The 24,541-nt window shown below is 46.6% G+C and overlaps 4 protein-coding genes across 5 annotated transcripts; all 4 read left to right on the top strand.

The window, feature by feature from the left end:
* The first annotated feature begins 11 nt into the window (after positions 1-11).
* LOC109765207 (uncharacterized membrane protein At3g27390) lies at positions 12-4,585 on the top strand. Its single transcript, XM_020323988.4, has 10 exons — positions 12-311; positions 474-582; positions 1,919-2,111; positions 2,413-2,549; positions 2,666-2,954; positions 3,034-3,140; positions 3,301-3,475; positions 3,573-3,768; positions 3,857-4,097; positions 4,197-4,585. The coding sequence occupies exons 1-10, from the start codon at positions 218-220 to the stop codon at positions 4,426-4,428; spliced, it is 1,773 nt and encodes a 590-aa protein (XP_020179577.1). The 5' UTR covers positions 12-217; the 3' UTR covers positions 4,429-4,585.
* Positions 4,586-6,913: 2,328 nt separating this feature from the next.
* Positions 6,914-10,402, top strand: LOC109765206 (uncharacterized). Of its 2 annotated transcripts, XM_020323987.4 has the most exons (4): positions 6,920-7,264; positions 7,411-7,678; positions 9,656-9,760; positions 10,014-10,402. In XM_020323987.4, exons 1-4 carry the CDS (start codon positions 7,065-7,067, stop codon positions 10,122-10,124), a joined length of 684 nt encoding a protein of 227 aa, XP_020179576.1. In that variant the 5' UTR covers positions 6,920-7,064; the 3' UTR covers positions 10,125-10,402. The 2 variants fall into 2 exon arrangements, with proteins under 2 accessions (XP_073361956.1, XP_020179576.1); XM_073505855.1 differs by lacking the exon at positions 9,656-9,760 and having other exon boundaries at positions 6,914-7,264.
* Positions 10,403-11,389: 987 nt separating this feature from the next.
* Positions 11,390-13,445, top strand: LOC109765210 (very-long-chain 3-oxoacyl-CoA reductase 1-like). Its single transcript, XM_020323992.4, has 4 exons — positions 11,390-12,316; positions 12,444-12,732; positions 12,908-12,977; positions 13,088-13,445. The coding sequence occupies exons 1-4, from the start codon at positions 11,965-11,967 to the stop codon at positions 13,391-13,393; spliced, it is 1,017 nt and encodes a 338-aa protein (XP_020179581.1). The 5' UTR covers positions 11,390-11,964; the 3' UTR covers positions 13,394-13,445.
* Positions 13,446-20,956: 7,511 nt separating this feature from the next.
* Positions 20,957-23,428, top strand: LOC109765204 (very-long-chain 3-oxoacyl-CoA reductase 1). Its single transcript, XM_020323986.4, has 4 exons — positions 20,957-21,466; positions 21,596-21,884; positions 22,156-22,225; positions 22,909-23,428. The coding sequence occupies exons 1-4, from the start codon at positions 21,112-21,114 to the stop codon at positions 23,218-23,220; spliced, it is 1,026 nt and encodes a 341-aa protein (XP_020179575.1). The 5' UTR covers positions 20,957-21,111; the 3' UTR covers positions 23,221-23,428.
* Positions 23,429-24,541: the final 1,113 nt, after the last annotated feature.

Here is a 24,541-nt window from a genome sequence, read left to right as displayed (position 1 = left end):
TTATGCGTGTGCTGGAGAGCGCCCCATGCAGAGCAGCACGTGTCGCGCCACGGCAGCTCCACAGCACACCGCTCGGGACTCTCACCTGCCGACAGGGACCTCCGGCTTCTTCCTTTTCCTTCTTCCCTTTCTCTGGGTTTCAAGCTCTGGTTCGTTCTCGTCAGGCTCAGGGGTCAGGGCAAGAGGAAGCAACTGGTTGGCTGGCTGCTGCTGATCCATGAACGTCCCGGTGGGCTTCATCGCCAAGCTCTGGAGCCTCGTGTCATTCTTGCCCTTCTTCGTCCTCCTCCTGCTGCTCGGCTCCGCCAAAGGTAACCAACCAACACCATCCCCGCCTCCCCCTGTCCTCTAATGTCCGAGGCGGTTACCGCTGCCTTGTCCTCCAAGTCGGAGTAGTATTCGTTGTGTTCATGATACTTGATACCCATCCTGACGATGGCTGAGAAAGTGTGCGTGTTTCTTTTTATTTGCAGCTCTTTTGATCGGCCCGGTCGTCGCGGCCATCGTTTTCCTCGGCGATTCAGCCGTCATCATCGGCCTGTGGCCTGCGCATTTCGTCTGGACGTACTGCTGCGTGCTAGCGTATGCCGACTTACTTTCCCCACATTTTTTATTCGTTTATTCATTACATGTGTATAAAATGCCAGCCGAGCCACACACCAAAACACCGCGGCGAGGCCTGGGGCCGGAAGGGAAAGGGGAAGGGATAGGGTAGGAGCAATGTATGTGCTGCCAGTGTGTCTTCATCCTCCTCTCCCCTCCCTAAGATGTATGTCTTCTCAAGTGCTCATCGTTTTTTCCCTTCCCCTTCAATGCTTGTACAGGACATCTGTGCAGATGGGCCGCAGGAGATCGAAGGCGTACTCGCCAGTGCCTGTTCCCGAGGACACCGATTGTGAGCACGGCGCTCAACTCCATCATGCCCTTGCGGGGTGCTGGAATCCTCTCATCAAAGGTGTGCTCGCTTGTATCGGCAAGGAGGATCTGTGCAAGTTAAAAGTTAAAAGTGTTAGGAACAACAACCGCATTTTCCCCATGGCTCTCATTAGGATAGATCCAACCAACAGCCGCAATTCTAGGAAAGTAGCCAAAGCTATAGGGCACCCCCCATGTCCATCATCATGGTTCTTGGATCTATCCTAAAAATGGGAACCATGCAGAAAATGCGGTTATTGTTCCCTAGCACTTTTAAACTTGAACAGATCCTCCACGCCGGTACCAACAAACACACCTTTGATGACAAAGAGGATTCCAGTACCCCACAAGTGCAGCATGATGGAGTTGAAGTAACGCCGTGTTCACAACTGGTGTCCTCTTCATGGAAGAAGGAGCTCCATTGGGAGCAGGTACTGGCGAGTACGCCTTTGATCGCCCACGGCCCATCTCCACGGATGTCCTGTACAAGCATTGAAGGGGAAGGGAAATGGATGAGCACTTGAGGAAACTATATCTTAGGAGGAGAAGAAGATCGAGGATGAACACATTAGCAGCACATACCTTGCTCCCACACTATCCCTTCCCCTTCCGGCCCCAGGCCTCGCTGCAGTGTTTTGGTGTGTGGCTGCAGCGCTTGGTCCAGACCGGGCATTTTATACACATGTGCCACAACCCGATGTGCTCGGTTCAGGAATTAATGGCCTGGATTAGGCTGAAACCGTTTTGTATTGTTCATCGCATATGGGCACCCAGGCGGTCTACGTTTTCTAGAGAAAACCGTTACATGCTGCTACACCACACTTTGCCACTACATCTTCAGTTTTTTTCATCATGCCGACTCCCCCCCACATTTTTCTCTTTAATGCCTGCACGCCTAAACAAATTTAAATTCCTAAACGAGTTAAAATTTGCTGGATAAGTTTGAGTGAAACGTTGTGTTGGTCGTATGTGATCAAACTATTCTGCAAACTCTGGTTTGTAGCACGAAGCGAATTGGGCCGGTTCTGAAGATCCTTGCCGTGGTATTCCTGCCACTGCCGTTGCTCCTGTTGCCGGTGCTTGGCATTGTAGGGAGCCTTCTGGTTGGTATCGGTTATGGAGTGTTCACTCCCCTCATGGCGACTTTTGAGGCTGTTGGCGAGGGTGTCGCGGACAAGCTCTCTCATTGCTTTTTGGTACGTACGTGCTGCTGAAACTTGGAATGTGGATTTGGTTCATTAAGTTTTCTGGATGTACTACCCCGACTTCAAAATGAGGACATGCATGTTTTTCAAGATTTAATTTTGACCATCAACGTTATACCAGTGGACACAAATTTGATGGTATAATTTTTGTGGCACAAAATCCAAAATTTATTGGTTAAATTCATGTTTGAACTTGAATTTTGAAAAGCGTGTGTGCCTTCTTTTCCGAGTCTGAGGGAGTACTACAAATCAAAATAATGCGCCCAATTAACGGAGTAATGCTATGTCACAGGATGGTACTGCTAGCACAATAAGGGGAGCTTGTATGGTGGTGCGTGATGTTACCGACTTCTGCTTCCACTCATACTTCTCCTTCATGGACGAGCTTTCCGAGAAAATGGGGGATGACGAAGAACCTACTGACATCAAGTATATGACATGTTAAATATTCATGTCGTCAAAATGGAGAATCGGGTCCTAATTATGCACTCACCTTGAAACATCCTCTAGCACTAATACATTCTGCTTGTCTTCTATGATTGAAGGTTGTCTTATCTACCGCGGAGCTTCCTTGTTGCGCTGGTTGCCGTTCCTCTGGATGTATTGATGATTACTGGGGTGGCATTGTGGAAAAGCCCCTGCATGTTGTTGAAAGGATGGCAAAGACTCTGCGAGGATCTAGTAGGGAGGGAAGGGCCTTTTCTAGAGACTGTTTGTGTCCCTTTCGCTGGTTTGGCCATTATATTGTGGCCGCTTGCCGTCATTGCAGGAGTGATTGCATCATTTCTTAGCAGCTTCTTCTTTGGCCTCCATGCTGGATTAATTGCTTATCAGGTCTTTTATTGTTAAATAATAGTGAACCTCTTTCGACTCACTTGAACCACTACTTATACATCTCTGTAATCGTGTGCAGGAGGCTTCATTTCAAATGGGGCTATCATACATGATCTCTGCAGTAGCATTGTATGATGAATACACAAATGATCTTCTTTATTTGAGAGAAGGTTCTTGTTTGCCAAGGTGTGATTTAGCAGTTATTTTTACTGCGATTATGGCTTCATATGTTAGAAGTTTGTTAGTACTTAGTTGCATGACCTCCTTTTTCCATGCATAGCAATATTTTTAGAAGATCATGCATAGCAATTATTCTACTTGGCAGTAAACTACTTCCAATAGACAGGCCCAAGTACCGGAAAGCGGGTTCTGCGAAGTATGAGACCGGCCGCAACAAAGATGAGCACAACGTTACAGCTGCATCTGCAGAGAAGCAACATCAAGGCCAGCGTAAGCATAGGAGGGTTCTACACCGGTCAAAGACATTCATGGAAACTATCCAAAGACTAAGACCCATTCAAGTACATGAACATCTCGTCGTCTTCAATGATCTATACGATTATATCTCTGCTCTAACAGCTAAGATTAACCATTCTCTCGACGACTGAACTTGCACAGATATGGGATTGGCTCTTCCGATCTTGCGAGATAAATGGGAGGATATTACTGAGCGAGGGACTGATAAGCTCTGAAGATATAGAGGAATTTATAACCAAAGGAAAGGGAAAGAAGCTGAGCATAAAACTACCTGCCTGGTGCATTCTTCACTGTCTGATACGATCCGCGAAACACGACACGCACGGTTTGCTCATATGTATGCATGATGCCCTGGCAGCCTTAGCATAACATTAAGCAATTTAAAACTTCATGGTTCATGGTTACCATTTCCTTGTTGGTTGCAGCTGATGACGTTGAGGTGACCAACTTCAATTGGCCAAAGGACAAGGTGTTCGACTGGATGCTCGGACCACTGCTGGTTCTGAAGGAGCAGATGAAGAAACTGGAGCTCACCGAAGACGAGGAGCTGTGCTTGCAGAAGCTCATCATGACGAACGCGAACGAAAAACCGTCGGATTGGGACGACTGCGGTTTCCCGTCAAGCGACGGCGTGAAGAGAGCTCAGCTACAGGCGATCATCAGAAGGTGTCTTTTTCTATACACCCTTCCAACTTTGCCACAGTCAACTCCCAAATATAAATTTGAAACAGCTACAGAATGAGTAACATATTCATCAATCAACAGGTTGCAAGGGATCGTGGCCAATATGTCCCGGATACCGAGCTTCAGGAGACGGTTCATGAGCCTGGCCAGGGCACTGTACCTGGAGGCGATCGACGCGGGCACCATCGACGGGTCGCGGAAGGTGGAGCGCAAGGTCAAGGCTGACATCGCCTCCGAGGAACTTCAGAGCAGAGATGTCGGAGATACGAAGGGTTCATCGAATGGGACGTCTGTGGACGTTGACATGGTCTGATGTTGTTGTGCTGTGCAAACATATTCTTTTGCAGAACTCTCTACCTGCTGCGATGTGCATTAGTTGTTTTATTAGACGTTGGTAACACGGATCACGCAACGCGTGGACACGATGGATGACTGTGCCTGCTGGGATCAGATTGCTCTGTTTCTTTTTATTCTGCTGCGGGTCCAGGGTAGAAATGGTGAAAGCTGAGAGAGTGAATGTGTCTTTGTCCTTTTTTTTAACGGAGGCAAAAGATTTGCCTCATCTATTAAATGAGAGAAGAATAGAGTTTAAGTCGGTTACAGGTCCTCACCCCACACGGCATGGCAATTACTTGCTTAATACAATTTTTCCTAGTTTCTTAGCACCGGCGGTAACCCAAAGGCACTATTTTGAGGAGGATCAGGGGTGGCGCGCTCTTGTGCCTGAAAATCCTAGCATTTCGCTTGTTTCATATAGTTGAAGACACTAGCATGGTAAGGAGGTCATAGCTTCCTGTTGGGATTCGTAATGTCGGTTCTCCTATCCCACCAACCGAAGAGCGACTCATGAAGATGCCAAATGGTGGTGTCTATGTGCACGAGCCTATATTTTGCGATGACCATGTTTCAAAGCCTCGTGGTGAAACGACATTTTGACGAAGAGGTGGATGCCCGTTTCTTGTTCTCTTTTGTAAAGAGGGCATATGCCACAATTTGGCCAACCTCGGCGCTCCAAGCGATCGGTGGTCCAAATCCGGCCTTGCAAGACTAGCCATGCGAAGAACTTAACCTTTGGGGACGCCCAAACCTTCCAAACCATGAAATTCATGGGAGAGAGAGTCAAACTAAGGAACTGCGCCTTGTAGGCGGTGGCCGCCGAGTATATCCCGTCCAAGGAGTCCTTCCAAACAATGTCATATTCGGCAAACTCGTCAAGATGGAAATCATGAACAAGCATCCAAAGTGTGAAGAATTCACGAACGTGGTTTCCGATGATGACAGTGTCTCGCTTGATTTTTGTCCCTGCGTTGGTGAAGAGCTCACGCCAGAGCGCGCTTGTGAAGACGCGGTCGCAGTTGGAGACGATTGATTGGGGCAGCCCGTGGAGCTTGACCACATTGTCCCAAAATGCCGGCCAACCTGAGTTGCCGTGAACGGGTGTCGAGCGGAATGAAGTGCGCGAACTTGGTGAGTCTGTCCATGACGACGAGGATGGAGTCGAACCCCTCGGATTTGGGCAGGCCTTCGACAAAATTCATCGTGAGGTCTTGTCAGGGCGCAGATGGCACGAGCAGCAGGGCGAGCTTGTTGGTTGGGTGTCCCTATTCATGCTTGCCCTGCTGGCAGGTCAGACACGGCTTGATGTAGTTGTCAACGCCGGCCTTCATGTTGTTCTAGAAGAACAACTTCTTGAAACGATGGTAGGTTGCGGTGCTACCGGAGTGGCCGCCCACCGCGTTGTCGTGTAGGGTGGAGATCAACTTGGTGTGGAGCGCCGCGTTGTAGCTTATTCATGAAGGAAATATGCTCTAGAGGCAATAATAAAGTTATTATTTTATTTTCTTATATCATGATAAATGTTTATTATTCATGCTAGAATTGTATTAACCAGAAACTTGATGCATGTGTGAATACATAGACAAAACAAAGTGTCCCTAGTATGCCTCTACTAGACTAGCTCGTTAATCAAAGATGGTTAAGTTTCCTGACCATAGACATGTATTGTCATTTGATGAACGAGATCACATTATTAGGAGAATGATGTGATGGACAAGACCCATCCGTTAGCTTAGCATAATGATCGTGGCGGGGAGGGGAATCCCAACGCCTCGACTCTGCCTAAAAGTTTAGGTTAGGATTTGTTAAGTTTCGCGTGGGCGGCGCTTGGACAAACGGCGGTGCTTCATCCTCAAGTTGGTCTCCTGAGTTTCGATTCTCCTTGAGTTCGTCCATCAGGACGGAGTCGACGAAGCTCCGACAAGCTTAGGGTTTTTCGTCATGTGTGTGTGCAACAACCAGAAACTTATGGTTGAACCGATGGGTTTGGTTGGAATGTTACACTTATCGTAAATAGACCAGAAATGTCACCCAGTATATAAAATAGTTTGTGGAATTAAGCATGTTAGATGTTGCCGTAAAATCAATACTTGCTAGCATCAAGAGTTCGCACAAGTTTGTGACGGCGGTATCGGGTGCTCCAGATTCAAGGGTTTGATGTTGACAACTATAACTCTAAGGCTTTCATCTTTAGGGGTACATGCACGAAGACTTTTCAATTATGGTCGATAAGTTCAGTCCGCCTCTGGTATGAGAGCGATGACATTAATGCGTCAGTGGTTCATTGTTGCAACGCAATGGTTGTTCGGTGGTCGAGAGACATTGATGTAAGTTTTATTACGTTTGAGGTATTTGTACCTTTGGTCCGGGGATTTCACAGAGAAAATGCACTTTGGTGTCTTCTTTTTGAAGGAAAGCTTTCGGGTTTTCGCTGGATATACTTCGCCGGAAAGTTATCATCGTCTTGCAAAAACGTTCAATAATTACGAGTCTGCTCGTTTTCTCCCTCGATCTCTTTCGCTCCCTCCATCCACCGCGACTCGACACGCACAGCCGCGTCCCAGCCCACCTCAATCCCGCCTCGCCGCCGGCAGCTAAACCCGCATCCCCGCGATGCAGAAGACGGCGCAGTCCTGGTTCACCGGCGGCACCGCCTCCCCCAGCACCGCCGCGGAGTCGCAGCCCTCCCTGCTCGCCGACTGGAACTCCTACGCCGCCACCCGCTCGGACGTGTCCTCCTCCTCCCCCCTCCCGTTCGACATCGAGGCCGCCGTCCGCTCCGCCAACGACACCGTCTCCGGCACCTTCAATGTGTAAGCCCCCTTCTCCCCAGCCCTAGCCCCTCAGATCTGTTCCGCTCCCGCCAAGCTCCGCTGCCCTCCGAGCCGAGGGATCTGGGTGCGATTAGCTAGCTAGCTCTCTGCCCCTGATCTAGCGCGTTCTGATCCGTGGGCTGCAGGATGTCCAAGGGCGTGCGGGAGCTGCCGGGGAGCTTCCAGGGCGCCACCAGCAGCTTTCCCTCGGGGAAGGCACTCATGTACTTCGGGCTCTTCCTCGCCACCGGCATCTTCTTCGTCTTCATCGCCTTCACGCTCTTCCTCCCCGTCATGGTGCTCATGCCGCAGAAGTTCGCTATCTGCTTCACGCTTGGCTGTGCTCTCATCATCGCGTCGCTCTTCGCGCTCAAAGGTCCCGCCAACCAGCTCGCCCATATGACGTCAAAAGAGGTACTCTATTGCTGCAGATTGCAGCTATGGCTGTTCATTTGTTTTAGTTTTTGAAGAAATTACAAATAGTCTTGTTTGCTAGTGAGGGAGTAGAGATTACTCTTTCAAAATCCATCCGCTGTTATTTTTAGTCAAGTACGATTACAGCTTTGGAACATGTGGAAACAAGTTACAAATCTTAATTCATTACTAAGTGCTCAATGCAGACAGCTAAACACTGTCATCTGCTAGTTTCGTCCTGTCTATATGAACATCATGGGACCTGCATAGTAATGAAAATTTCTTGAGGATCAGCTGTAGCATAGCTGGTGGTCATTTGGTTGTGCCGAGAGAAGTTAGGTAGTGCTTTGGATAGTGATAGGAAAAAATGAGTCAAGACAAAACGTGGGTGGATCGACTGGCAAATAGACAACGTAGTTATGATATTGTCCTTCAGTCCTCTTTGGTTGATTGTGCTCCATATAATCTTTCTGAGTTGATTTGGTAAGTATTTTCTTCCCCAAATCTCGAAAATAGGGCCCTATAAACCTAGAGAAAGAAAATCTATGCTGACAAGTTATTTGTATGAAACTTGCTACACATATGAAGGGTTCCCATTACAAAACACTTTTAGTTTCTCATAGTGCCTGATAACAAAAAAAGTAACCATTACTACCCGAATTGAAGGCCGAAATTGAGCCGATTATACCATTACCTCTTACGAAAGAGAACCAATAGCTCTGAGACTGTGATCTTACATCAAGGATGTTCTTTATATGAATCCCTTGCGTGGATCTTTGCGTGCATAACTTCTTCACTTGAGAAGAAGAGTTTAAGGGATAATTATCCCCTTCTATTGTCTATATAGAATGTTTTGAATGAAACTAATATAGGAGTGACTGAGCAATATTGCGGTGCTTAATTCTAAATAAGCAAGTCAGAAAGGGCAATGTAGAGAAACTGAGCACACAGATCAAGTAGGGCTTTCCTTCAGTCAACCTATTCAAACTCAGTGTTTAGTCTAAAGTGCCATTCGCCTGGAGTCAATCTGGTTGTTGGGTTTAGCTCTTGATGTATTTGGTGGTTCAGGTCTTGAAGGTTTATTATAGATCTGAAGGACGTTTCTAACTCATGAACTGTCCCAGCAAAAATATCTTTGGAACCCCCTTATTGTTATAGTTTTATACAACCTGGAAAACTGCAAATACTTTGTAAAGTCCTTCTAAAATAATTATTTTGAATGCTGTTGAACCATTAGCATCAAACTTGTATTCCGCAACAACTGGCCTATCACAGTTTATTATTGCAAGAATCCAAATAACTTGAGACTTGAAAGAAAGAGAGAAATATAAGAAAAAATAGCATAAGGATGTATTGTAGAGCTTATGATCTGAACACACCAAAAGAGGTGAGAGCAGTGGAAGTTGACAACCTTCTGACAGGCCTTCCGGTGAGCTCACCTGTTGATGTGGGTTCTCCTAATATCAGGTGCGCAACATAAGGAGTCTTGGCATTTTTTTTTCTCCCCCACCTATGAGCAGACAGAATATTTGGCTCAGTCTGATGTCTGGAATCAGCTGCATTATCCCAATTCCTGTCGATGGGTTCAATTTTTTCCTTTGTTTGTCTTGTGGAAGTCACAGGGTGGCACGTGGATGAGTACAGTTTGACTCGAGTGTAACTGCTGGTCTGCACTACCAATGGTTTCTGTCGATGCATGGAATTTCTGATTCTGTTTTGCTCCAATTCAGCAAGGAACATTTAAATGTTATAATTCACTGGATTTTGCTTATAAAGTACAAATTTACAGCTCTTTCCTATTTCTACTTGGAAAACCAAAAGCGCCCATTTTAGGCACGTAAGCATTTGACAAAAGTTGTTGATACAATGTAGTGAATGGCCCTGTACTTGCTCAGTTTTCTTTTAAGAGGATGCAATGCAATATCTTCAAATGCAAGCGGTTTCTGATAAGAGAACTTGCATAACTTTTTTCTTCAGAGGCTACCGTTTACAGTGGGGTTCACTGGATGCATGGTTGGCACGATATATGTCTCTATGGTGCTTCACAGCTATTTTCTGTCGGTGATATTCTCGATCCTCCAGGTGTTTGTTTTTATCTTTTCTTGTCTTCATTCCAGCACCATTTCCTTTTAACAAGCTTGTAATCAGGGCCATGATTTGATGACCAGCGCTATAATGTCTTACCCCTTCTGTATTTTTTGGCATAATGATTTCCTTATCCTGATCTAAGCATGCTTTTCTAACTCTTGGAAACAATTCAGTGTGCACTTGCACTTTGGTATGTTTTGTGGCGCGCTCAAGCCTCCTGTTTACCTTGCTCTCGCTTTTGTTCCAGGTCCTTGCTCTTGCTTACTACACCATATCCTACTTCCCTGGAGGCTCTAGTGGATTGAAGTTTCTCTCATCAAGTCTCCTGTCCCCAGTATCAAGAATTTTTAGCTCGTAACCCTAGTAGAACAAATATGTATGTGATGATCACACCCATGCCCTTGTAATTCCTGAAGTATCTTTTGTATGTAGTTGCTGATCGACCGAAAGTATCTTGTCCCGATCGACCCATGATAGAGATATCAGATACCGTGACCCCTTCCTTCACTCCTTTCCACTGCCATTTACAGATGTTAGGCGCGCGTTGGGCGTGGATCGAAAAAGGTTTGTTGAGCTACTGTATGTGTTTTGTGCAAATAAAGTTATATTACTGCCTATTTATGGGCCAGGGTTATATAGGCTCATAGCAAAAGTCGCTGTTGCTTTTGCTGCTTGTTTTGGTGAGAAGTGTCTGGACTTTCTTTTTGAAAAAAGGTTATGCAGAGTTCGAGTGTAAATAAACTTCATCTAAGCCAGATGTCAAGTTTACGGAAGTTCTTGATATTAGTGTTCAGTGTTGCAGAGCTAGGTAGTTAATTTTGGGAGGAAGCGAGAGATTTGTTGAATACGGGTAGTGCTATACTTCAATCAGTTTGAAGACACCCTCAAACAAAAACCGAAGCAACAAAGCGCCAGAACACGCTCCCTTTCGTCTCGCTAACCACTAGCACAGCTGAATGAGCTACTGCATGCTGCCAGAAAGAAGAAAAAAAACCTAGTACAATGGCGCCTCGTCCCAAGGTTCTGTCCGTCATCGGCCTCACGAGTTGTGTATGAATTCGATATCCATGGGATACGCTCATCATGCAATCGGAAATCCACTAGGAAGTGGCTGGTTAGGCGTCACCGGTTTTTCACAATCTTTTCGTTTTGATCCGTGATACTAGCCCAGCGTCGGCGGCAGCGCCGTCGGGTGCGTCGAGGACGAGGACGAGGCGAGGCAGCGGCGAGTAAGCAAGGAAACCGAAGCAGTCAAGTGCTGCCTGTGAGGCGTATTGACCCTTGGACTTTGTGTGTGCACCGCGGATATACATATTTTTTGAAACTGGAAACTAGAGCTTCCATTTTTTAAACCAAAGGCACAACTACCCGTCCTAAAACTATACTGAGCGATGGCGCTGGCAAACCCAAAACAAAAATTCAGAGCATCACAATACAAAATACAGACATTTCTAGCTTCAAAAGCGTAGGTTCTGGCCAACGAGAGCGACCTGCAAATCCGATTTAAAAAAAACCCGGTTGGGACGGAATAAATTTGGAAAACGTATAGAGCAACTATGTCAACTCTGTAATGCCTTTATTTGTTTTTTCACACACGCGACATCGCCCCTGCATGGTAGTACCCTTCAACATTCTCTAACACATGGCAAATTTTTCTCCCACACTATTTGTCAGTGTTAGAAGCCCTTGTGACCATGAGGTCACGGGTTCAAGTCCTGAAAACGGTCTCTTACAGAAATATCACATGGCACATAATCACATGTCAACTCTTTTACAATTTTGTGGCAACATTGCTCAATCTCACATGGCAACATTACTCAAAAACACATGGTAATCTAGCTCATGACCCTATATTCATGTGTTTATTGCTTTCCCGGGAAGCAAGCGAAAGGGTAAAGAGGAGATTGGTCGCAATCTACAACACATTCCCATGACAAACTTCATCCATAACCACATCCCCATAAACAAGGGACCCGTAAACTAGTACTCCCTCTATAATAAACTAACGTTGGTGATTTAAACGTTTTTATATTAGTTTATGGAGGAGTAGTATTCTTTTTTTTCTTTGAGGAACGATACTAAAGTGGTTATGGATAACAAATCCGTCTATTTAATACGAGAACCTCGAGGGCTTAGCACACGCAGTGAGCCAGCGACACATACACGGCGCGCGCGACACGCTGTGGAGAGACAGAGAGATGATGCGCGGCGACGCTCTCCTCCGGCAGGAGCCATGGTTCATCTCCCTGGCCACCCTCGGCGCTCTGTACTCAGCAGCCGTGGCGCTCCGCCTCCTTTCACACCTTGCCCTCCTCCTGCGCCGGCCGACGGACCTCCGCCGCCGCTACGGGGCATGGGCAGTCGTGACCGGTCCGACGTCCGGCATCGGCGAGTCCTTGGCACTGGAGCTCGCGCGCAGGGGCCTCAACCTCGTCCTCGTCGGCCGCGACCCTGCCAAGCTCCAGGACATCTCCGAGACCATCTCCAAGACCCGCGCCGTGCAGACCAAGACCGTGGTGTTCGACCTCTCGCTCGTCGCCAGACCTGAAGGTAAATAAAACTAGCTAGGATGAACCGACACGCACTCAACGCAAGCGACCTTGTGAATCGAAATGGAGCTGACTGTTGTAATCGTCGACCTCACCTTGCATGAACTGATGCTGGTTATATTTGGCAGGGGACGAGGCGATGCGGCGGCTCCGGGAGGAGGTGGAGGGGCTGGACGTGGGGCTGCTGGTGAACAACGCCGGGGTGGCCAAGCCATGCGCGGTGTACCTGCACGAGATGGACGTGGAGGCGTGGGTGCGGATGATACGGGTGAACCTGTGGGCGCTGACGGAGGTGACCGCGGCGGTGCTGCCGGGGATGGTGCAGCGGGGCAGGGGCGCCGTCGTCAACATCGGCTCCGGGTCGTCGGAGGCCATCCCCTCCTTCCCACTCTACTCCGTCTACGCCGCTTCCAAACGGTATCCAAAAACACTAGACATATCTGGGATTCTGGTGTAGGTGGCTGGCCATCATGCTATTAATTTTTCTCTCTTGCGGTGCTCATGCACAATGCACCTTTTACCCCTCTCTCTCTCTCTCTCTCTAGATTTTATGAGATAAATATATATACATCACACATGATTTAAATTTCAGGTACGTTGCGCAGTTCTCCAGGAGCCTTTACGTTGAGTACAGAAGCAAAGGGATCGACGTGCAATGCCAGGTGAGGAGTGTATGCAATCGTCCAGCATTTCGCCCAAGGACATCACTCTGAAAGAAAAATGCAGGCATTCTTTTCCACATTTCGCATCATAATTTTACGAGCAACTGCAGGCCCCGCTGTTCGTGGAGACGAAGATGACGTCGAGAGCCGCGAAACGCGGCAAGCGAGGCCCGTTGTCGCGGCTGGTCATGCCGACGTCGGACGCGTACGCGCGGGCGGCGGCGCGCTGGATCGGGCACGGCCCGCTCTGCATGCCCAACCTGGGCCACCGGCTCCAGTGGTACCTCTGCCTCGTCGCGCCGGACCGGCTACTCGACGCGCTGCGCCTGCGCGAGAACCTGAGGCAGAGGGCCGTCTTACAGCGGCTCAGGTCGCCGAGGGCGCCGCCGCACGCCAACGGCGGCAAGCAGAGCTAGGCTTGGCCCCGAGCGCGTGCATACGGCGTGGCCGAAAGAACCAGCTATGACATGATATTTATTTTTATATAGGAAGCTATGATATTTTTATATAGGAACCAGCTATGTATTATCTGTATCTCTGAACCGCGGTTTGGTTCAAATCTCGCCGTCGGTGCATACGCGTGACGGGTGCTACATGTATATCTTCGTCAAGGACCAAGCTCAAAATGAGAAAAGAAAGGGGCTGTTTGGTTGCTGCCTATTCGCCTCGCCAAATCGCAGACCGGCCAAAAAATTGCGACCGATTCGTGCGCCCTAGTTTTACGAGAGCAACTAGTTGGCGAGCGCTTCTTCGGGAGCCTCACAACGATCAGCGTCACTTGGCGCGCTCTCAACCGTCATCACGTGTGGGCGCTTTCTTTGGATTTTTTATTTTCACACGCGTTTTTGGCTTTTTTTTGGGTTTTTTTGGATTTTCACCGGTCTTCCTTAGCTTTTGAACTAAATATTTTTTTGCGCGAAAAAATATTTATTATTTTCTTCCGTGAGAGGCACAGTTTTGTTTTCGCGAGAGGCACGACCGTGTCTCTGGGAAACGGAAAAAGAAATGTGTTTTTTTGCTTCCGCGAGAGGCACGACCGTGCCTCTCAGAAACGAAAAAGGAAACATGTTTTTTTGCTTTCGCGAGAGACACGGTTTTTGAAGATCTCGACGCGAGTAATCCAACAGTGAAAATGGTTCGAGATTTGGAGAGATAAAACATTTTGAATAAATAAATCTACGAAAAAAGGAAAAACTCACAGGTTACAACAAGTGGCGCATATACAGCGCGCCACTTGTCACAACCTAAAAAGGTGGGAGTAATTTTTGCAAGGAGTACTACTCAATTAGTGATTTCGTGGTTTTGATAACAAATTGGTGCAAAATCAGCTTAAGGAGGGCGAAAGGGCTGGGTGTGCCAAAAAAATAGGACCTGATCCAAACGGGCGCCCACGTCTCAGTCAATGCCAATGTTTTGGCTTGGCAGTCGATGGAAACGATCCAAACAGCCTCAAAATGACAAATAGATTTGTTAGAAAATAATTGTGGCCAACTTCTATAAAACCAACCGTAGCTACGCTGGAATATGGGAGGCCTTATTTGGCACTTCAGGCGCCCGATCGCGCGCTAGTGCTCAGTCACTAATGCAGACTCTAAGCGGGCCGCGGCCCATTAGTTGGTTCGCTCCCTCTGCGGTTAACACCTCACTCACTCGCCAACAACTAACGAAATCACTAATTAAGGAGTACTCGTTGCAAAGAACACTCCATCTTCCCAGGTCACGACAAGTGGTGCACATGCAGCGCATCACTTGTCGCAACCTGGAGTTTTCCCTTTTTTCGTAGATTTGTTTATTCAAAACGTTTTATCTCTTAAACCGTGCGTCCAAATCTCAAACCATTTTCACCATTGGACTCCTCGTGTCGAGATCTTCAAAACTAGATCCCATGTTGATAGGTTTTGACGAACTTTTTTTTCAAAAAAAACCGGACGAAAAAACCAAACCGGGAGCACGGTTTTTTTCCTTTCCGAAAGAGGCACGCCCGTGCCTCTCGCGAAATCACAACCGTGCCTCTCGTGGAAGCAAAACAGTGACTCTCGTGGAAAGAAAAAAACAGAAAACGCGTATTTTTTCCCTTTTCGAAAGAGGCACGCCCGTGACTCTCGCGAAAGCACAACCGTGCCTCTGGCAAAAGCAAAACCGTGACTCTCGCGAAAGAAAAAAAACAGAAAACGCGTATTTTTTCCCTTTCCGAGAGCACGGCCGTGACTCTAGCAAAAGCACAACCGTGCCTCTCGCGGAAGCAAAACCGTGACTCTCGCGAAAGAAAGAAAAGAAAACGCGTTTTGTTTTTTCCTTTCCGAGAGGCACGGCCATGACTCTCACGAAAGCACAACCGTGCCTCTCGCGGAAGTAAAACCGTGACTCTCGCGAAAAAAAACAGAAAACACGTTTTTTTGTTCCGAAAGGCACGGCCGTGACTCTTGCTAAAGCACAACCGTGCCTCTCGCGAAAAAAAGTGACTTTTCACGAAAGGGAAAAAAAGTAAACGCGTTTTTTCGCGCATTTTTTTTTTCCAAAATTGTTTTTGGTCGAAACGCTAAGGAAGACCGGGAAAAAACCAAAACGTCGAAAATACCCGGGAAAAAAACCGTTTAAAAAGCCGAAACACGTGCGAAAAAATAAAATAAAAAATCTGAAGGGAGCGTCCACAAACGCGACACGTGGCGAATGGCTGAGAGCGCGCCAAGTGGCGCTGATCCTTGCGAGGCTCCCGAAGGAGCGCTCCTTAACTAGTTGCTCCCAACAACTAATGGTTCAGAATACCCCTAAAAGAACTAAAGGTACAGAAAAAACAATTACATTTTTTATAGTTTAAAAAGTACATAAATTTTAAAACTAATTTTCTAAAGAATTTTACAAAAAATGGGAATTTGAAAAGTACACGTAGGTTTTCTTAGAAAAGTTCGTTATTTAAAAAAGATTCTTGAATGATAATTTTCAAAAAAAGAATTTGGAAAACAATATTGTGAAAATTTAAATATCAGCAGTTTGTAAAAATGTTCAAAAAATGAAACAATATTCATTAATTTTAGAAAAATACTCACTATTTTTTCCAGACCAAAATAGTAGAAATAAAAATGAATGAAACCGAATGAAAAAAATGGTAAAAAAAGCACGGAAGAAAAAAAAGAAAATTGAAGGAAACCTTATATAAGGTTCCCAAAAGGTGAAAAAAATCTGCTTGGACTGGCCCACTTAGGGAACTAGCACTCATGTGTTATGTATCGAGTAAGTACTATTTAGCGCCTTAAGCCCCAATTAGGAATCTCCCCATAATATGGCGCTACTAGGGATCAAAGAGTTTAATATTAGATGGGCTAGTGGCCCATATACCAAATGATTTCTGGGTAAATCTATAAGCTCATGTGGAATTTCATAACATGGGGATGTTTACTACCACCCTGAAAATGAAGAAAAGTTGAGATCAAGATACAAGACAACCTTTCCGACCTCCTATTAGAGCATGAGAAGAGGAGTGATACATATGGGTTCCGCCTTTGTTATCCGCGTCACTCACGCTCATCGAGTTTTGTGAACGACTAGAGTTGAGCTCAAACCTATATCATATGTCTTGTTTAGTTTTTGCTGGTTGGAAACAGATAATTAATGGGAAATTAGTCATTAACGGACGTGTTACGAGTAGTCGTATATGATCCTTTGGATACGGAGTCGATCATGGGCCTAACCCCACGCCCCCTACCTATCCACCTATATCTTGAAAGTGTTGGCACCCCTAGCAGTCACCTAATCAGATCGCATCTATTATGTGTCCTCAGTCCTCATGCACTAAATCACCATCTTTCTTCTTGATGCTGCTTCGGGCGACTCCATTCCGATGACCGCGTGCACGACCGCTAGGGAGAACAGGTCCAGGGAACCCCGTCCTTTGTGATCTTGCACCGGCATATGGGTTATATGATTTTTTTTCTCGCTGCGGTTTGACTATTTCCTCGACCTCCCCAATGATGCCATGATGAAAGTGTCACTGCCAATAGGAAGGTTGCTGAAGCCAGGGTCGTCACCACGGCCACAGCTTTGACCTTCCCGGCTGGAGGGTACGATATGTTAATCCCACTTTTACCAGTTTGCTAGAGTATTGGTTGCACATGTTGTTGCGCCCGTCTATTTTGAATATTTTATGATAGAGATACATTATTATTTTTAAATACATGGTGATTAGATAAACTATGAAAAATGCTAAAATAGAATGAAATAAGTTGTTTCTTGAATGTTTACCCTTTTTCTTTTGATATGAAAGATACTCTTGTCAGCAGTAAGTAATAACCTAAAACATAATAATATTGTGTACTAAGCTAGGATAGAGCAGCGACTAACTTTCACTCGGTGAAAAGTAGCAATAACTTTACTACCTCTCTTGTATGAAAATTGCTTGAAGAAGAATAACCATACTCAGTGACCATTGGATCTCACAACTATTCCACGCACTCCACTGTTTTTCTTACTACTTGTTGCCCTATGTCACTTTACTTACATTAATAGCTGGTTGATTATGTTGCATCAGTATGCATGTTAGTTTGCTTATCCAACATTTGCTCCAGATTATCAGATATACATTTACTCTTACATAAATATAGAATAAATCCAATACTTATAAAGAAATTTTGCTCTATAGCTCTTGTAAGTACCTATTGGCATGTGTCACTGTATTTACATTGACATGTTGATTATGTAGCATCACTCTACATCTTATCTTCCTCATTCACTATTTTTTTTCCAAATTATCATATCTATATTTACTCTTATAATCATGTTTAATAAAGCCAATACTACTAGAGAAGTTTAGCTCTACATTGCTCTCATTAGTACATTTTTGCCCTGCATCGTTGTACTAAAATTGATAGCTAGTTAATTATGTAGCATCACTATGTATCTTAGCTTTCTTATCATTTTTTTCAATATTATCATATCTATATTTACTCTTAGAAAATGTAGAATAAAGAGAATATGCTTATGGAAAAGTTTTGAGGTAATAACATTGGTGGTGCCTAAAGTTGCCATCGATGTTCACTTTGGTGCCTAAACTTGAAAAATACACCGAACTAGTTCTATAACTTGAGAGTATGGTTCGAATACAGTTCAAATCATGTCTAGATATGTATGTATTGCTGACTAGACATGCCAGCGTGACGCGGGGCCCACTTGCAGTGTCGGGACAGACTGACAAGAAGAGTGTGCGTGTCAATGAACATCGGGGCCCACCTGTCAGTGCACAACTGAAATAAACAAAAAAGTTGCAAGGCTGAGTTTCGAACAGGCGACCTGTGCACCACAAAGGACATGCGCCAACCAACTACCCCATGTAAGTTTGATGTCTTTTACGCACTGTAACATTCTATATATCCGACACAATCGTGGAGTTAAATGGGCTGCAGTTAGTGCACCCATTTCCCACATGTTAGGTGTTTTTCTTATTTTCGAAATTACAAAATATTCAGGTAGTATATGAAGTGTTCATGCTTTTAGGAATTGTATTTCTAGTTGTAAAAAGTGTTCACGTGTTTTAATAAAGTATATGTGTTTGTCAAAAGATATATTTTCTAATAAAAATAAATTTTTAAGTATGTGTGAAAAAATAAACAATGGCCTAGTGTCCCCCCAGGGTTTTATACATTCTTATGTTTAAATATAAAAAAATTAGACTACACATACATTTGTCTAATTAAAAGCATTTTAATTACATGACTTTTTAATAACACGCAAATATTTTTGAAAATTACATTAACATGTTTTAAAATAAAATTTTTATGGATATTATTTCTAAGACAAGAAGACTCTAGCTTTAATTTTTTGTTTACAAATACAATAATCCACATAAGATTTAGAATTACTCTAACCTAAAAAGAAAATCACACGTTGAAGGGTCACGTAAAAAAGGAAAAAGAACTAATAGAAGGATCACGTGATATATTTTTTAAACATGAAGATTTTGAGAATTATATTAGCATTTCGAAAATGTATAACTTTTAAAATTTGCACAATTATTTAATTATATATGTGAATCCTTACAAATATTATGAAACCATTTTATTAATTACTTTGTATTATTTTAATTTTGTGAATATGTAAAATTTTATTAACAATTTTGAGGGGTCATTAACTATTTATTCAATATTGTCACTATAGTTTGAATATTTTTCTAAAAAAAAAAATAACTAGCATGTGGAAAATTGGCATTGCCGTCTAATTAGCTAGATAAATGTTAGCGACGCAGAATAGTTAACTAACTCTGCCTAGTTAAGTTGTTTGCGCTGGTCCTTCGTAGCTCACAGGTCGCTTGTTCAAATCCCAGCCGCCCTACATTTTTATTTATTTTGGTTGTGCACTAACTGGTGGGACCCGATGGTCATTTAGACACACTCTTTCCATGTCAGTCTGTCTCGGTACTGCAAGTGGGCCCCGCGCCACGCTGGCATGTCTAGTCAACAATACATACGTATCTGGATGTGATTTGAACCGTATTTAAACCATACCGCCAAGTTATAGAACCACTTCGGTGTATTTTTCAAGTTTAGGCACCAAAGTGAACGTCGATGGCAAGTTTAGGCACCACCAGTGTTATTACCTCAAAAGTTTTTGTAGTGAACTTCTTGAATTATTCTCCATCGACATGGAGAGGGGCTTTATAGAGCAGGTGATAACAGCTAATGTAAATCCATACTTCTCATGCCTTCAAACTTTATTGTAGTATAGATTTGGATAGACATTACTGGCTCAACTGCTAATTAGTTTGACATTAGCATCAAATTGCATGTTTGCCACAACTCCCAGATTTCACTTTTAGTTATACAACCAGTTGCACATTCTTACCATGCGACAGATCAGGCGTCTGCGGGGATCCAGTGCTTCCTGTGGCGCTAACGATTCTTCTAGCTGCGGAAGTCGTAGGGCTGCCCCCCTCATATGGAACAAGACGAAGGAGACCATCCACGTCTATCCCGCTACCCCTCGTCCCGGTGAACGATGTTGTCCCCTTCGGAGCCGGAGCCCGAGGAAATCGATCGACGTCATGCTGTGGCTCTCCGTCCTCGAAGCTCGCGACAAGGAGGGAATCCCCCGTGTGTTCTGTTCCGCAACCACCTACGAGGAGGAGCAGTGGATGCCGCTCGTGAGTCCGACCCCTACGCCTACCTCAACGATCTCTCAGAGGAGGGGGAAGGAGCAGTAAGAGAGGAAGAAGAAAAGGACCATGACAACGGTGAGGAGGACGAAGACTAGACGACACCGACCCTGACAAGTGTAGGTAGCAGTGCTAGGTAGCAATGTTGTTGGAAATCTCATTAAGTCACAAATTATATGTAAAACGACACATTTTGGCCACTAAATATAGGTGCTATCAATCTATTGTACTGATACACGTGTTGGTTAGATTTTTGAGCTTAAAGCGCCCCTATGAAATCGATGAAAATGAGAAAACAAAGAATTTTATGGAGGCAGCCGTTTTGGCAATTCTGTGCTTGCGCACAGCTGTCGCAACCTTCATATCTAATCGTGTTATGACAACCGTCGATATTCCGATACGATGACTCTGCTAGAGTTGCTTTTGTCATGAAGTTTCAATATTTTTGCCGACTCTTCTAGAGCTGGTCTTAGACGTCACTACTGGTTCAGCTCCAGTTTTTCACAATATTGTCGTTTTGGTCTGTGATCTCAAGCATGCCGGACGCGGCCTTGCTCACCGGGGCACCGGGCTCATGGTTTCTTTTCCCTCCCCAACAACAAACAGAGGAAATTAAAGCCGCTACACGGTGCCACAGAAAACGTTACTTCAGCTGATGCGACCTCGTACGATGCACAACTGCAAAAGAGAAAAGCCGTTGCGGCCATTAAGTTGTTCGGATGGCACGGGACTGTCGCATAGCAACAGCCTAGCAGATAGACCAAAAATCGTCACGCCAGCCCTCAAATTGGCGTGCACACAGCACACGACTTGTACATTTTGCACACCAAGCTCAAGCGACTCACGTCAAACCTACTCCTAGATAAACATGCAACCCGGGCGGTGCGCCTGACATTCCGTTTATTTATAGAGGAATCCCCAACGCTCAGCAGACGCAGCGACAAGTCCGCGGCACGCGCGCGCGACCCGCCGGAGAAAGAGGGAGGGAGAGAGATGATGGGCGGCGCCGACGCCCTCCTCCGGCAGGAGCCATGGTTCGTCTCCCTGGCCGTCCTCGGCGCACTGTACACAGCGGCCGTCGTGCTACGCCTCCTCTCACACCTCGCCCTCCTCCTGCGCCGGCCGAGGGACCTCCGCCGCCGTTACGGGGCGTGGGCCGTCGTGACCGGCCCGACGTCCGGCATCGGCCAGTCCATGGCCCTGGAGCTCGCGCGCTTGGGCCTCAACCTCGTCCTCGTCGGCCGCGACCCCGCCAAGCTCAAGGACATCTCCGAGACCATCTCCAAGACTCGCGCCGTGCAGACCAAGACCGTCGTCTTCGACCTCGCGCTCGTCGCCACCCCTCAAGGTGATTCATACGCACGCACTGTGCACAACGCAAGCATCGGCACGGCATCCATGTGAATAAGATGGAGCTGGCTGTGATCTACCCCACGGTATAAACTGAACTGCTGAGCATATATACTGCATTTGGCAGGGGACGAGGCGGTGCGGCGGCTCCGGGAGGCCGTGGAGGGGCTGGACGTCGGGGTGCTGGTGAACAACGCCGGGGTGGCCAAGCCATGCGCGCTGTACCTGCACGAGGTCGACGTGGAGGCGTGGGTGAGGATGATGCGGGTGAACCTGTGGGCGCTGACGGAGGTGACGGCCGCGGTGCTGCCGGGGATGGTGCAGCGGGGCAGGGGCGCCGTCGTCAACATAGGCTCCGGGTCGTCGGAGGCCATCCCTTCCTTCCCCCTCTACACCATCTACGCCGCTTCCAAACGGTACTGCATGCATACGCTCTTGTCAATTTCACTGCACATACGTATCTTGGATTCTTGGGTAGGTCGCCCGCCGAAAGGCGCTTTGGTTGGTTTGCGCTTGCTGCTTTTTTAACTGTAGTAATTCATTGCGCTAACTGTTTCTTGGATGGTCATCATGTTCTTGATTCTGTCTGTCTGTGTGATGTTATTCGCTTAGTCTACGTGCTATACAACTCTTTCTAGATTTTCTGAGTAAAATAAATAGATAAGTCACACAGGTTTTGAATCTCAGGTACGTTGCTCAGTTCTCCCGGAGCCTCTACGTGGAGTACAGAAGCAAAGGGATCGATGTGCAATGCCAGGTAAGCATGCAAATTTCAAATTGTAGTTTTACTATAGTAACTATATTTGTTTAAAATTTCACGGGGGGGGGGGGGGGGGGGGGGGGATCACTGATTTTAGTCTGTGAGTATAGAGAGAGCAGCAGACTGAGACCAATAAGCCTGATCATCTTTCTGCAGCCTGACTGCCTGAGCATATGAAAAATAGCTAGGAGCCATCCTACCGCAGGTCCATAGTGCAGATCCCACGTGATCGACCGCACTGTCCTCGAGAAAGAAAAAACTGCACACAGACTGCAGAGATTCCAAATCAATGGAGTTTGTTTTACTCCCTCGACTAGTTTACGGTCTGCACAGCCCCATGCTCCCGTGCATCTTACTCCAGATCATGAGTAGTACTAGTATGTTCAACACCGAAATGCCGGAGTCTAGAGCTCTGCACACCGACGGATTGACCTTCGAGAAGGCCGCGTTGATTACAAACATGGAAGAACCGGCGAAATTCGCGTCGGTACTGCGATGATCTATTTATTGATCGACACAGAGGTTGTTGGAACATGATCTACCCAGTTATCGGTCGTCAGAGAGTTGGTTGAAACCTGGTCCACCGAGTTGCATGCTAGACTATAGAACTCTTCAGGTAGGGATCCAAAGTAAACGCTGCTAATCAGTACTCTATCATGATATGTGTGGTGCAACTGCAGGCCCCGCTGTTGGTGCAGACGAAGATGACGTCGATAGTCGCGGGGCCCGGCAAGCGGCGCCGTGGCCTGCTGCAGCGGCTCCTCGTGCCGACGTCGGACGAGTACGCGCGCGCGGCGGCGCGCTGGATCGGGCACGGCCCGCTCTGCATGCCCAACCTGGGCCACCGGCTCCAGTGGCGCCTCTGCCGCGTCGTGCCGGACCGGCTCCTCGACGCGCAGCGCCTGCGCGAGAACCTGCGGCAGAGGGCCGTCTTCCAGCGGCTCCGGTCGTCGAGGGCGCCGTCCCAAGCCAACGGCGGCGAGCAGAGCTAGCTTGGCCTAGGCTGCGCGCCTTCATATCTGTGTTGGTGCATACTACTTTGTGCGATGGTACTGTGTATGATTTGACATGTATCTGTGAACCGCGGTTTGGTTGAAGTCGCCGTTGATGCGCGCGCAGCTGATGCCTACCTGTATCTGCATTTCTGTTGACTGCAATGTCCTTGAATTAAACGGTTCCTGGCCAGATACTTTACGTAAATGCCCAGCAAATGGACTTCTTACCAGGGATCCAAAGTAGTTGATCCATTGAAGGCCAGACAAGGGTTTTCGCTTGTGAAAACAAGCCACTGTCCTTTAACACAACGCTTTTCTCCCCTCCCCGAGCTGACTCACCGGTTGAAAGTCATCCTCAACTCAATCCGCTTTTGTTCCTGGACGCATGACCACGGACAATATGCTTCTAGCTCATGAGATAACACATTTGATGCACAAGATGTTAGCTCTGCACTACTCTCTAAGATGTACGTATATGTGGTTCAGAGTACACAATTTCTCTCCTTATAAGCACACAAAGGTGCCAAATTCAGGAAGGGAAAAGGAAAGGAACTAGGGTTCTAATTGATAGGTAGCCGCCGCCGCCGCCGGGCAGTGTCAGCCTGATCGATCTTCGATGCCTCTCTGGTCCTCCCCCAGGCCACTTATACTTCACTAGTAGAGTTCACCCACTCATCCCCAGCGATACGTTGGTTGGGCTTCATGATCCTCTTTGCTGGGCCTTGGGCCGTCTCCTTGCGTGACTCGGTGACTTGATGGGCTGGTATTGTATGGGTGTTAGGGGTGCTAACACCCTCCCCTACTTGAGTTGTGGCTTGTCCCCAAGCCGCCGCACAAGGGAAGCAAGACTGAAGCTCGTCGCGATCTTCCCACATCGGCTCGAGTGTAGCACCAGACCACCGGACGAGGACTTGGGCGATCACCCTGTTAGCCTTGTTTTTCATGCGGCTGTCAAGCACTTCCACAGGTACAACAAATTGATTAGCATCATCAGGAAGGATAGAAGAGACAGGCACACCTGGCTTCAGAGCTTTGCGGAGTTGGGGACATGGAAGACGGGGTGGATCTTCGATGTTTCGAGCAGCGCAATTCTGTATGCCACTTGACCAATACGAGCCTGTACTGGGAATGGACCGAAGTACCTGAAGGAGAGCTTATGGCAAGCACGATGAGCTACAGAACTTTGGACGTACGACTGGAGTTTAATGTATACCAAGTCACCCACTGTGAAGATGCGTTCAGAGCGATTTTTGTCTGCCTGGTGCTTCATTCTCATCTGAGCTCGTAGCAAATGTAGTCTGATTAAGGCTTGCATCTC

The sequence above is a fragment of the Aegilops tauschii genome, chromosome 7 (assembly GCF_002575655.3).
Source record: "Aegilops tauschii subsp. strangulata cultivar AL8/78 chromosome 7, Aet v6.0, whole genome shotgun sequence".
Classification (NCBI taxonomy): Eukaryota; Viridiplantae; Streptophyta; class Magnoliopsida; order Poales; family Poaceae; genus Aegilops; species Aegilops tauschii.
This window is presented reverse-complemented; position numbering and strand designations above follow the sequence as displayed.

What these genes read in the sequence shown, in the direction of transcription:
- LOC109765207 (XM_020323988.4), top strand. Translation starts at nt 218, where the DNA reads ATGAACGTCCCGGTGGGCTTCATCGCCAAGCTCTGGAGCCTCGTGTCA. An exon ending in GAAGAACCTACTGACATCAA is followed by an intron (nt 2,550 to 2,665) that starts GTATATGACATG and finishes CTATGATTGAAG; the next exon opens with GTTGTCTTATCTACCGCGGA. An exon ending in CTGGATTAATTGCTTATCAG is followed by an intron (nt 2,955 to 3,033) that starts GTCTTTTATTGT and finishes AATCGTGTGCAG; the next exon opens with GAGGCTTCATTTCAAATGGG.
- LOC109765206 (XM_020323987.4), top strand. Translation starts at nt 7,065, where the DNA reads ATGCAGAAGACGGCGCAGTCCTGGTTCACCGGCGGCACCGCCTCCCCC. An exon ending in GTCTCCGGCACCTTCAATGT is followed by an intron (nt 7,265 to 7,410) that starts GTAAGCCCCCTT and finishes CGTGGGCTGCAG; the next exon opens with GATGTCCAAGGGCGTGCGGG. An exon ending in TGATATTCTCGATCCTCCAG is followed by an intron (nt 9,761 to 10,013) that starts GTGTTTGTTTTT and finishes CTTTTGTTCCAG; the next exon opens with GTCCTTGCTCTTGCTTACTA.
- LOC109765210 (XM_020323992.4), top strand. Translation starts at nt 11,965, where the DNA reads ATGATGCGCGGCGACGCTCTCCTCCGGCAGGAGCCATGGTTCATCTCC. An exon ending in GTCTACGCCGCTTCCAAACG is followed by an intron (nt 12,733 to 12,907) that starts GTATCCAAAAAC and finishes TTTAAATTTCAG; the next exon opens with GTACGTTGCGCAGTTCTCCA. An exon ending in GGATCGACGTGCAATGCCAG is followed by an intron (nt 12,978 to 13,087) that starts GTGAGGAGTGTA and finishes GAGCAACTGCAG; the next exon opens with GCCCCGCTGTTCGTGGAGAC.
- LOC109765204 (XM_020323986.4), top strand. Translation starts at nt 21,112, where the DNA reads ATGATGGGCGGCGCCGACGCCCTCCTCCGGCAGGAGCCATGGTTCGTC. An exon ending in ATCTACGCCGCTTCCAAACG is followed by an intron (nt 21,885 to 22,155) that starts GTACTGCATGCA and finishes TTTGAATCTCAG; the next exon opens with GTACGTTGCTCAGTTCTCCC. An exon ending in GGATCGATGTGCAATGCCAG is followed by an intron (nt 22,226 to 22,908) that starts GTAAGCATGCAA and finishes GTGCAACTGCAG; the next exon opens with GCCCCGCTGTTGGTGCAGAC.